The sequence below is a fragment of the Pempheris klunzingeri genome, chromosome 2 (assembly GCF_042242105.1).
Source record: "Pempheris klunzingeri isolate RE-2024b chromosome 2, fPemKlu1.hap1, whole genome shotgun sequence".
Classification (NCBI taxonomy): Eukaryota; Metazoa; Chordata; class Actinopteri; order Acropomatiformes; family Pempheridae; genus Pempheris; species Pempheris klunzingeri.
Genome location: NC_092013.1, coordinates 27,707,706 through 27,718,735, shown reverse-complemented (window position 1 = coordinate 27,718,735; position 11,030 = coordinate 27,707,706). Strand labels below are relative to the sequence as shown.

The 11,030-nt window shown below is 43.9% G+C and overlaps 1 protein-coding gene across 6 annotated transcripts in view; it reads right to left on the bottom strand.

The window, feature by feature from the left end:
- Positions 1 to 232: 232 nt before the first annotated feature.
- setd5 (SET domain containing 5) overlaps positions 233 to 11,030 on the bottom strand; it is a 30,003-nt gene continuing 19,205 nt past the window's right edge. For 4 of the 6 annotated variants that reach the window (XM_070839875.1, XM_070839917.1, XM_070839909.1 and 1 more), the window contains exons 15-24: positions 10,602 to 10,979; positions 10,223 to 10,483; positions 9,598 to 9,715; positions 9,224 to 9,453; positions 8,454 to 8,510; positions 7,846 to 8,331; positions 4,190 to 4,482; positions 3,910 to 4,031; positions 3,633 to 3,721; positions 233 to 2,814 (exon numbers count right to left, since the gene is read on the bottom strand). In XM_070839875.1, coding sequence (XP_070695976.1) covers positions 2,248 to 2,814; positions 3,633 to 3,721; positions 3,910 to 4,031; positions 4,190 to 4,482; positions 7,846 to 8,331; positions 8,454 to 8,510; positions 9,224 to 9,453; positions 9,598 to 9,715; positions 10,223 to 10,483; positions 10,602 to 10,979 — 2,601 coding nt within the window. In that variant the 3' untranslated portion in view covers positions 233 to 2,247. The remainder of the gene's footprint in view (positions 2,815 to 3,632; positions 3,722 to 3,909; positions 4,032 to 4,189; positions 4,483 to 7,845; positions 8,332 to 8,453; positions 8,511 to 9,223; positions 9,454 to 9,597; positions 9,716 to 10,222; positions 10,484 to 10,601; positions 10,980 to 11,030) is intronic. The other 2 variants (XM_070839892.1, XM_070839900.1) reach the window with 2 other exon arrangements.

The following is an 11,030-nucleotide window of genomic DNA, read 5'->3' as shown; positions in this document are numbered from 1 at the left end:
AAACTAAATAAGCTTTCCAACACATTCCACTGAAATGTTACCTGGTTTTTCATGAGTCCTGGTAACAGATCAGAGGCCCTGTACTGAAGGCTACAGAATTTAATCTGCTGGGTGGAACTAAGCGTTGCAATGAGCTGACAAAGACTAGAATTCATTTTAGCGAATAAGATGTTCTCTCTTCTTCCTCGCTTAGACTGCTGTGACATGTGCAAAACATACAAGTGACTCCCTCAAATGACACATCACAATGGTAGTTTTCAAAATACATTACCATCATGATTATTTTATTATCAAAATGCATTACATCTCTTGCTTCTTAAACCTTTTGGAGGGGAACAATTGAAATAGTTACTACTATGATCTGTGTAAAAATAAAACCAAACCAACAGAATGATCTTTACAAAACAAAAAGAATGCAGCGTCTGGTTTTTGGAGGAACCCAGGAACAGACCCAATGATTAGCTTCCAACCATCTGACAAAGTTGGTCACTCAGACCCTAAAAACAAATATCATGCGATAAATTCAGTGTACTATATTTTCTCCATACAAGTCTATATCACATTTCTTTCTATACAAGTACACATAATCATACATTTTGTCCTATTGTGTCTTTTAGGTTGTATTTCTTTCAGTTTTAAGGTGCTGGCTGAATTTGGGTCACAACTTTATTTTTTTCAATTTGTCAAACATTCATGTAACATGAGTACCCTTCTGTGTGTTTGTGGACTGGGGGGACGGGGCGGTGGGTGTAGTGGTGGGTGGGGTCCAGTCTCATGACCGGGCCCTCGGTCCTTGAAGTCTTCCACACAAACGCGTTTTTCCACATCCGGTCCAAAATAAAAGTCTCAGAGGGAGGAGAGGCAGACTCCTGCTGCCGCCCAGCTGTCAGCTTAACGGTTTGAGGTCCCACTGCGGCGGTTGGGAGAACTGCCTCTTTCTTATAAGTCAGTTTGTAAGGATCAGTTATAAGGAAAAATAAAAATACAGCATTCTGTGGAAAGGGAGGCAGCTCTCACAGGAGAACATAGCAGCTTTTTTACCCAGGTTTTATAAACAATCCAACCAAAGATCCCTTTCCCCAGCTTTCCTCTGTGTCACATCAAATGCAAGGATTGGTCAGAAAGGATAAAAACAGACAAACCCGACATTTTAACTTAAAAAGTAAGTTGGATTTTCTGCCGCTTTTTTTGTTCCTGCATCCCATTTCTATAATATGTGATTAATATGAGTTCAAAGAAAAATTAAACTGAACTCAACTGACATGACACGATGAATGCAGCCATATGTGGAGAACATAACTGGATTTCAAATTTATTGAAAAAACAAGAACGCAGCACCATGAATCATAAGACCTGTATGTCTCAAGTACAATATCAGAAGTCTACAGTGAAGTAGTCCTAATGTGAAATCAAAACAGTCCAGTGGGGATGAGAGAACAGAAGAGAACCCAAAACAACAGAACATTGGAACAGATGAAGAAAAAAAAAAAAAAACGTGTTGGGGCTGTTTTCATGTTTAGTGAGAGAACATGGAAGCTGGTAATCATATGGAATGGTCCTGTCCAGGGAGAACCCCTCCTCCCCGCCTCTCTAATGCATCTTTAGAACGGATGATTAACGTGTCGCCTCTGCTTGGATCATTTTCCCCTTTCCAAATCAAACACTTATTTACTGCTGCACAGACTCGGCCACGTGCCTAATCAAAAAGTAACGTTGACAAAAAAAATTTAAAAATAAAACAACTCTTGCTCTCAGTTACGTATGCATTTCAGCATTTATCCAACCTGGGTGCCATGACGACAGGTACGGCTTTTTATAACTTTGTACAGACGTTTGTGTGGAAGTTTTAACTTTCCGACATTATAGAGCCTGTTTGCACAGTCCGGCACATGAGGAAACACTGGGGAGAATTTCAAGTTACATGTGATTTCTTTTTCGGTTTTTTTTCCAGAATGTGTTGCCCAAATCGCTTTTCCCACTGATTCTGTAATGATGTCCAAAGTCAATGATTAGCTTTGTGCAGAATGTGGTAATTTGTTTTTTTCTGAAAATAAAGAAAGAAAAGACAGAAAATAAGAAAAGGAGAAATCCATAAAGAAGTCCTTTGCTCCTCTTAGGTCTGTACATTTCCCCTCCCCAAACTCTCAGAGCCCCATTTCACCGCAGCTTTAGGGGTTGAGGAGGTACGCAGCGTCATACACTCTCACACGCACACACTCACACATACACACACACTTGAACAAGGTCCTAAAAGCTTCCTGACTGTGTCCTTACTCCGGGTCCCTGGAGGGGGGAGTGCTGGAACTGACTGAGGCTTGTCCCCCGCTGTGGGAAGTGTGTCGGTCCGGAGGCCGACAGCAGCCTGGAGCCGGCCTGCAGCGCTGTCTGGCCTGGGCTGCCAGACTTCAGGCTGCGAGACGCCTGCTGCTGACTCCCTCTAGAGGCCTGGGCACCCGAGTCACCTTTAGTCTGCCCGTGGGACCTGGGTCCTAGGGTGGCAGACCCCACCAGGCCGCTGCTGTTCAAAAGGCTTGCTTTTAAGTGGCTGTTGCTGTAGCCGTGGCTTCCGTCCACGTTACTGGTGCCACTCTGCTGGTGTAGAGAGCCCGCTGGCAGCCTGGAGTCTGAGGAGGAGGTGGGGGTGTGACTGGCATAGGAGGATGGAGGGTGGTCCTGGGGCAGTCCTGGGTGAGAGGAGGAAAGGCGTGGGTAGAAGCTCTGGCCTGATGAGGGACTGTAGGAACCCCGGAATGGAGAGTTGGAGGTGTGCTGGATGAACGACGGGCTGTCCGTCTGCCGGTGGCTTTCTGATGACTAAATACACACAAGAGACTCAGACACATTTCAAGGGTCATGTCACGTGGGGAACAAAAGTTAGGATGTGGAAGATTCCAATGGTTACAAGATGCAAGTATCCATGCCACTGGATATCCATGCCAAATCAAGGAGGCCTCTGCAGGTACTGACCAACATTGCCACCATCCACATGGACGAAATATTACAGTTTTTACTCTTATTCAGAAAAAGACAATATTCCTACTAAGCCGTTTACATGGCTAATAAAAATGAACTAACATTCCCATTTACATGCAGCTGTGCATACTCAGATGACCGTAACAACACCCCCATGATGTTCATCCTACAGCTTTTGATCTTTAGAGGAGATTTGTTTCTGCTTCCAACTCAAACTGTGGGATTTCCATTTCCTGAGGCTGAATCACAAAATGCTACCTTTGGAATGAGGCCTAATTTGGAAATTCAGAATACTGTCACATCTGAAATAATAGTGGAATATTAGAGTGCATGTAAACATAGTCAATGAGTTTCATTGCGGCAAAATGATCACTGAAATAGAGTTCCAACTTGTATACTAATGTCACTGTCAAACAAATCATCTAGAAACTGGTGTTTTGGAACAACAGACATAAAGTTTATTCTTTTTAATACATTTGCAATAATGCCAAAAAAAACCCGTCTTTACTTTGTCATCTTGGGGTATTTTTTGTAGATTGATGAGGGGATAATTCACAATTTTAATCCTAAGGCTGCAACATAACAAAATGTGAAGGCAGTGAAGGTGTCTGAATACTTCTGTATAGTGAATACGGCTGTAATTGGCTGGTATAGGCTACCTGGTGAGAGTACACAGAGGGACTGTATCTGTGTGGACTCTTCATGGGAGAAGCCATGGACCCTGCCTGAATCTCATATCGATCTGCATCTGAAACCAGAAAAAGGAGGATCAACTCCAGCACTGAAGAAAACATGTTGTTAGGGAAATTAAAGCAAAAGATATACTGCAGTATGTTTACTAAAATCTAGTTATTCGTGTGTAGATTCTTGTTTTGATCAGAGGTGTGGCTATGTTAACCCAATTTTCATGCAGTGGCTTTTCTAATGTCTTCATACCAGATTCCTTCTCTGTAGAGTCATCAGTCTTCTTGTAATTCCGCTCCATCTTGATGCTTCTTAGCACTCGCTCCAGAGCCCCCTGACCTTCCCTTAAACGTTCAACAGTAGTGGGGACCATCCTTGGGAAAATACAAATCCAAAAGGTTAAGTGCCAGTCAACTCTGATCAGTAACAAATCTTGAACACTCTCACAGAGCTTTTATAACGTAATGTAAGAACTTCTAGGGGATGTCATGTACTGAAAGGTGTCTGTGAGCCATCATTCTAGGCCTCTCACCACTGGTTGTTGTCCTGCCGTCTGGACTGCACTGACGAGCCCTGGTGGTCTGGAGGACTGGCTTCCTCTATCTGTGGGATGGAGGAGGTGTGTGCTGAGGAGGAGAAGGAGCTGTGAGGGGAGGCCGGGGGCTGCATCTGCTGATGGGAAGGTGGGATGGTATGATGATGGGAGTCCTGGCTATAGTGGGAGCCAGGTCGGGTGGGTGTGCTGCCCATAGACGAGCTGCTGCTGACTGGTTCAGAGTCACGACCGCTGACCTGCTTCCTCTTGCGGTACTCCAGCAAAGAAACCTGTGGCGGCAGAGGGAGGAGAGATGCTATTAAATAGCTGTTGCTGAACGGCTGACACACAGTCTGTTGTGCAGGTTTAACATATAACTTCATGTCATTCACACTGATGCTGGGCTGCTGACTGAGTCACATCATTCACCAAAACTGCACTGAGTGATGGGCAGACCGCATGCACCACACCAGAGAGGACTCACCTGGAAACAGGGTTTACAACTATTTGATACGACAGAAAGAAAAACACACCTTAATCACCACGGAAATTACCTTGACATGGAAATGATCTCTGTTTCTGTTCCATCCCATTAACATACTTGTAGTCATGAGAAAGGCCCAAATACAACATACTGTAGACCACTTTGTGTGTTGTCAATGCACTGTTAGTAACATACAGAATCTGAAGCTTTGACAAAAAGACCAGGCAACTTTAAATGCACCACGCAATGATGCAACCACGCTGAAACAACAACTACACAAACACTCATATCATCGCCCACAGAAGGTTCGAGCACACACACACACACACACACACACACACACACACACAACATATACACATACCTTCACTAGTAACAATGAGAATGAGAGCACTCATTCCAGCTTAATTTCGTCATGACACAGAGGAGGCTTGTGGGAACTGAGGGGGGTATATGAAAGAGGCAGGGGAGCGGGATGATGACCACACAGTCAGACACTGACATGGATGGCTCTTGAGTAAATCTTTGCAATAGTGTAATGTTTACATAGGGGGGTAACTGCAAGGGCAGCAGGGTTATCAAGAGGACTAGAAGTCAAGGTCAGAAATTACCACCAAGTACCAAATATACATGGTGTTTTCAGTGGGCACATTACTAGTGTTCTCAGTGTTGTGCTGGACTTGCCAGTGGCTTTTTGGAGAACATTTTACATGCCACAGATATATATACAAAGTATTTTTTGGTAAAGTGTCGTAGAGCTGGCCACCTTACACTTCTTTTTCTCCATCAGATCAAACTTAAGTTATAGTTTTGTATAAAAAATGTCTATGAACGGTTGCCTATTCCAATACCATGAAACCTTTTCAAAAGAAAACTAATCTAATCTAATCTTGTAGCTGTGGCCTTCGGTTCTATTGGTTTCGATGCATTTGTAAACTCTAAAGTAATTGCTGAGATCTGACAAACACCTAGGTTAGTCAAACTTATTTTAAAGAGAATAGGATGAAAAACAGGAAAATGATTTTCCAAACTGCCTGTTGTTCTAAGGCTGGCCTGTTGTAGCTGCTTACACACAATAAAGGAGCTACTGGCCACATTTCAAGTGTGCTTACTTTCTATTTTACCCCCAAATAAAGTGTTAAAATAATGCGGTTAATCTATTGTTGTTTACAACCCGTCTAATCATCGGACTGCTTGTGTCCAATGGCACTGTTTTTTTTTTTTGAAATGTAGTAACTTTTGTTTATCTGTTGCCTAGATGGCTCAACTGATTCAGTTCTGACTGAACCTGATTCATAAGTTACTTCAAGCTAATTCAAAATAACGACTCTGGATCTGACTCTCTATCTTAATATCAAACAGCATGTGATTCTACACACTAACTAACATTCAATTTGGACTTTTTTTGATAAACGCATATCCCTTATGTTAAGGTTGGTAGACAAAAAAAAAGATTCACATAAGAATCTCAATTCTTATCTCCTATGATTCTGAATTGATTCGCAAGCGTCCATAATTGATTATGGACTATCATTAGTTAATACCGCATGCTGGTAGAACTCAATTGCGAGGGCAGTGCAGCAGCCGCACAATATACAGCATGCATGCTAGAGTTATCTTGTAATTCATCTTCAAAACAAAGGCAGTGCTTTGCACCATTTTTTTATTTAATGCCTAAATAATAACCGTCGTGAGACGAACATGAACCATTATTGCACACTCAGAGACTAATGTTAGTGAGTGGAGCAGTGATTAGCTGTAACAAACAAGACGGGCTGACCAACACACACTGCAGCATTAAACAACGTCAACCAACTCTGAGGGCAAGAAAGAAACTCAGTGCTCTGTCTGTTTCACCTCACAAACCCTGCGTCCGCTCAATGTTTTGTACAACGGTGGCTTCCCTGGAGCTTACGGTGCAGCAGAGAGCTGCTCTCTCCACTGCTGGAGATACGTAAATAACGCGGCGCAGCACTCCTCCTCATTTTATTATGTTATTCACATACATGTAGAAGACTGGAGGATGCTTTCATCAATTAATGCTGCTGCTTTTATCTTAATTGCCAGTTTCATATTGTATTTTAGTGGACTTAGGACAACAGTGGATGGTTTGGAGCACAAAGCAAGAGCCTGGAGAATGTAAGTAGTGCCCCCTTTTTCTAATCGACTAAGAATTAGACATGAATTTAGAATTGTTTTGAATCAAGAATCAAGCCTTTAAAACCCCAAGGAGGCATCCTTAATTCAACCGTAGCCCCAGAACTTTCCCATGGTGCCTTGCAATTCTGCATGTTTTTGGTGATTTTAGCTTTGCCTTTAGTAGGATGGACCATTTATCACAGTTTGGAAAGAGCCATGGATGAGATGGAGCAAGGACACATGGGCTACATCTCAACACCATCATGAGAATTCATGAACCATCAGCCTCTTGTGTTGAAGGCATGGATGAACCTTTACACACTTCAATGAATTTGACTGAAATGGCATAATAACTTAAAATTTCTCCTCAAAACTATGGCGTCATAATTCAATGTGGGTTTGGAGGAGGGGAGGGGGCGGAGCTGTCGGAGCATGGGGTGGGTGTTGTATGCAGATGCAAAGAAACAATATTTACATGCACACTTCTAAAGATGTAGTTGTAGGGAGAATATTCACCATATTTTGTACTGGCTTGTATTCACTTCTTACAGCTATAGCCTGGTAATCTGGCTTCCCTGTCAGCAGACTAATGGTATGCTGGTTGGCCCTCTGCCTTGGAAGAAAAGTGGAAGAGAGACTTGGCAAAAAGTGTCAAGGAGCAGTGAGAGGGAGGAAGGGGACTGAGGGAGAGGAGGGGGGAGGGAAGAGGAAGGGAAGGGTCAAAGCTACAGAGTCGAAATCATTTCAGATACACACATAAAATGGTTATATATGTTTTTTAAATTCCTGATGGTTTTGGATTTGGCCACCTGACACAAGTGACCGTTTGCTATATTTAAGAAAGTCAACGGGCAAGCAAAGAGCAAGGGGAAGAGCACATCATGAGGTTTGGCTTTTCGGTTTGCACATATTACAATCAAAGTCATTCGTGGTTGAAAAGAACTGATGGAACTCTTGAAGATTTACCTGAAAACTATCTGTTTGAAAAAACACTTATTCTTATCGTTATTTACATATGTGGAGAACTTGCCTTCTTCTTTTGTGGTGGGTTGCTGGTGTGAGGAGGTGTGCCACTATCTGGGTAGCTTCCTCCGTAATGTGGCTCGCCATACGGTGACATGGAGCCAGGGCCGACGTCTCCCAGCAGCCCCTGGCCGCTTATGGAACTGTGGAAGGACTCTGCGGGGGAGAAGCCACCTTCTGACTGGGAGAGGCGGCGGTCGGTGGCCACAGGGTTCCCCAGATTTGCATTGAGGGGCGAGCAAGTGTATATGAGGTTGAACTCTGTCCTGAAGGCCTGCTCCCTGTTTTGGGGGGTTAGGTCTGAGGAAGGACAGGACACTGGATTTAAGGGACAGGTCCCTACAGATGATGGGCCCTGGGAATCGTGACCTGATGGGCCTCCAGGAAGGGAAAATTCATCTGAGTTTACAGCCACGGGGCTCTCCAAGCTGGAGGGGAGCGACAGGTCTGGGAACTGAGGCCGAGGGACATCAAAGTCCGTCTGAAGACACGGCTGACAGTGAAAAAACAACAGAGAGAACATTAATTAGACATTTGATAACATGTCTGTAGTAAAAAACATTTACCTGTTTGCATTAGTAATTTAGAGGTAGTGGCAGAGAGATGAGAACGTACCTCAGGAGAAATGGACTCTGGCCGGTGAACAGGAGACGCCTCAGGGGATGATATGTTCTAGAGGGAAAAAGGAAAGGAGCAAAGGATATTAGAAACTTCATAGTGTCAAACACACGGTATATTGCAAATATTGATTATGTTTGGACAATCTGCCCAGGTACAATTACATTGTATTAATTTTTTTTAAATTATTAATTATGTGAAACACCAAAAGCTTTATTGGCTTACAAACAGTAGATTAACAATGTTCCCCAGGTATCGTTTTGTTAATTACAAAATAAATTCATGGGGAGGCTGACCTAACTAACCGGAATCTCTTAGATATACATTTACTTTATGCTGACATAAACACATACCAAACATTACTATCTGGTATTGGTGACCTTACTCAGCCAAAGAATAAAGGCCCTTCTGCAGAGGTCACAGATATTCCAGTAAAAACCAAAGCAAGCTGGGATGACTGACATTACTGCAGGAACAACACTTGCAGCTATGGCAGGACAATAGATTTTCATTTAGAGAAGGGTTTCGTATAGCAACTACTTCACTAATGAAGTAAGCTGTCTGAGATGGATGCTCTTCTAGACTGTGCTCATGCGGGACTTGTGGGCCATGTCAGACGGGAAGAGATTGTAGAACAGCTGGATGTTATTTAGCAGACTATGAGGACGTTGTTGGATTTAGGCACCACTGATGCACACACATGTCCTACATGAGTGTGTCAGAGACTGTATTTGTGTATCTGGGTATTTATCAGGTTAGGACCTTACTTCAAATTGCAACGGTGTGTTGCAGCGGCTGGCGGGAAGTGAGGGCATGGGTGAGTAAGCCAGGCCGTTGGGCAGCAAGGAGCAACAAGGGGTGTGGAGCAGCGGGTGGAGGGAGTCCTCCGGAAGCGGCGGGGTGATGGGTGACAGCGGGCGAAGCAGGTGGTCCGAGGGTGCTGGTGTCGTGTCTGCCATATACTTGGAGCGGCGCTTCTTAAACGGTGCGTTGACTTCTGTGGTTTTAAGAATATAAAACACAGAAACATATGACCCAGTTGCTTGGATCTGATCTATAGTTCATTCTTCTTCCAGCTTTGGCGATTTCAGAATACGCAGCAGTAAATGAGTCATGGAGATGGAGGTGGGCATTTACGTACCACTGGACAAGGGGTTGGGAGTGGATCTGCTACTGGTACTTTGCTGGGAGGAGGTGGACTCTGTGCCGTCCTCCACACTGGCTGAGCAGCTCTCATCCTCCAGCTGCTTTATCCATCTCTGCATCAAGACAACAGTAATGTGGGCTTCAAAAACCAAAACTAAAACATTCTAGGATTTCAAGAACAGATGTGCATATTTAGACTTCGCAATAAAAAAAAAAATCCTTATTTAATTTAGCGTAACACTTCAGAAAGAGTTTTACTTTTAAAAAAGGTTTGGATGGGTAATCCTACATCATCTGTATATATTTAGGTCTTAGAAAATGGAGAATTGTTTAAATGGCGTGTCTTTTCTTCTGACGTGTCATTTTTTTCACCAAAATGAACAGCCCATTTAGAGAGTACAAGATTACAAAACTAGAGTAAAAAAAAGTTAGATTCAACTGTACTTCAGACATTTTAAATCTTTCAGCTTTTGACAAATTGCATAAGAACCTATAAAAAGGCTTGTAACAGCACCAGCATATGTGTGAACATGAAATACATGCTGTATATGAATGTGGTTGTCTTAAGTGAATTCACACACCCTGTGTGTTCACATATTCATACTTGCTGCATCTCTCACCTTCTTATAGCAGCCATAAGTGCCGTCCATTTGGAGTGGGCGGGGCCGTCGTCTTTCAGGGTTGAAGGGGGAGCCGAAGCGGACGTAGTGTCTGGGTGTGGTGCAGATGAGCGATGAGTGGGAGAGGCCTGGCAGCATGTTGAGGGTGGTGGCCAGCACCGTGGGGTCAGTGGTTATCCTCAGCGGGCGCTCAACAGGCACATCTTGGTGGACCTTTTCCCCTCCAGGGACCTTGTCATTCAACCACTCTGTCACCAGGTACTGAGAGCAAAGACGAACATTAATGATTAACTCTGCATTGGCATGGAATATACATCATAATTGAATATGATTAGGAGAGCTTGACTCTAATTTTTTATAAAGTCTAATGCCCTCTAACCTTCTTGGTCTTAGGGTAGCGCACATTGCCTCTATTTATGCAGTTTAGAGGCTGGCCATCTCCATCATGGAGATGACCCCCTGGACCGCTCTCTCCGTGGCCATGTTCAGCACCATATGGGCCTTGAGATCCCTCCTCGTCCAACGCGGTACCCTGATCGGCTGATGATGGCACTGCTGCCATTGCTGCTGCCGCAGCAGCTGCTGCTGCCTGCTGGGCGAGGGCCTGTCGCTGCCGCCGGGCACGCTGGGATGAGCTTGACCGATAGCGAGAGATCCGACTTTTGGGCCGAGGCTTGGTGGGTCGTGCAGGTTTAGGGGGAGCAACTGGGGCAGGCAGGTTTGGTAATGAGGCCTTTTCTTCAATAGATGGAGCTTCCTGTAAGAGAACATATGAATATAATAAATAAAACAGCTGCAATACCAAAAA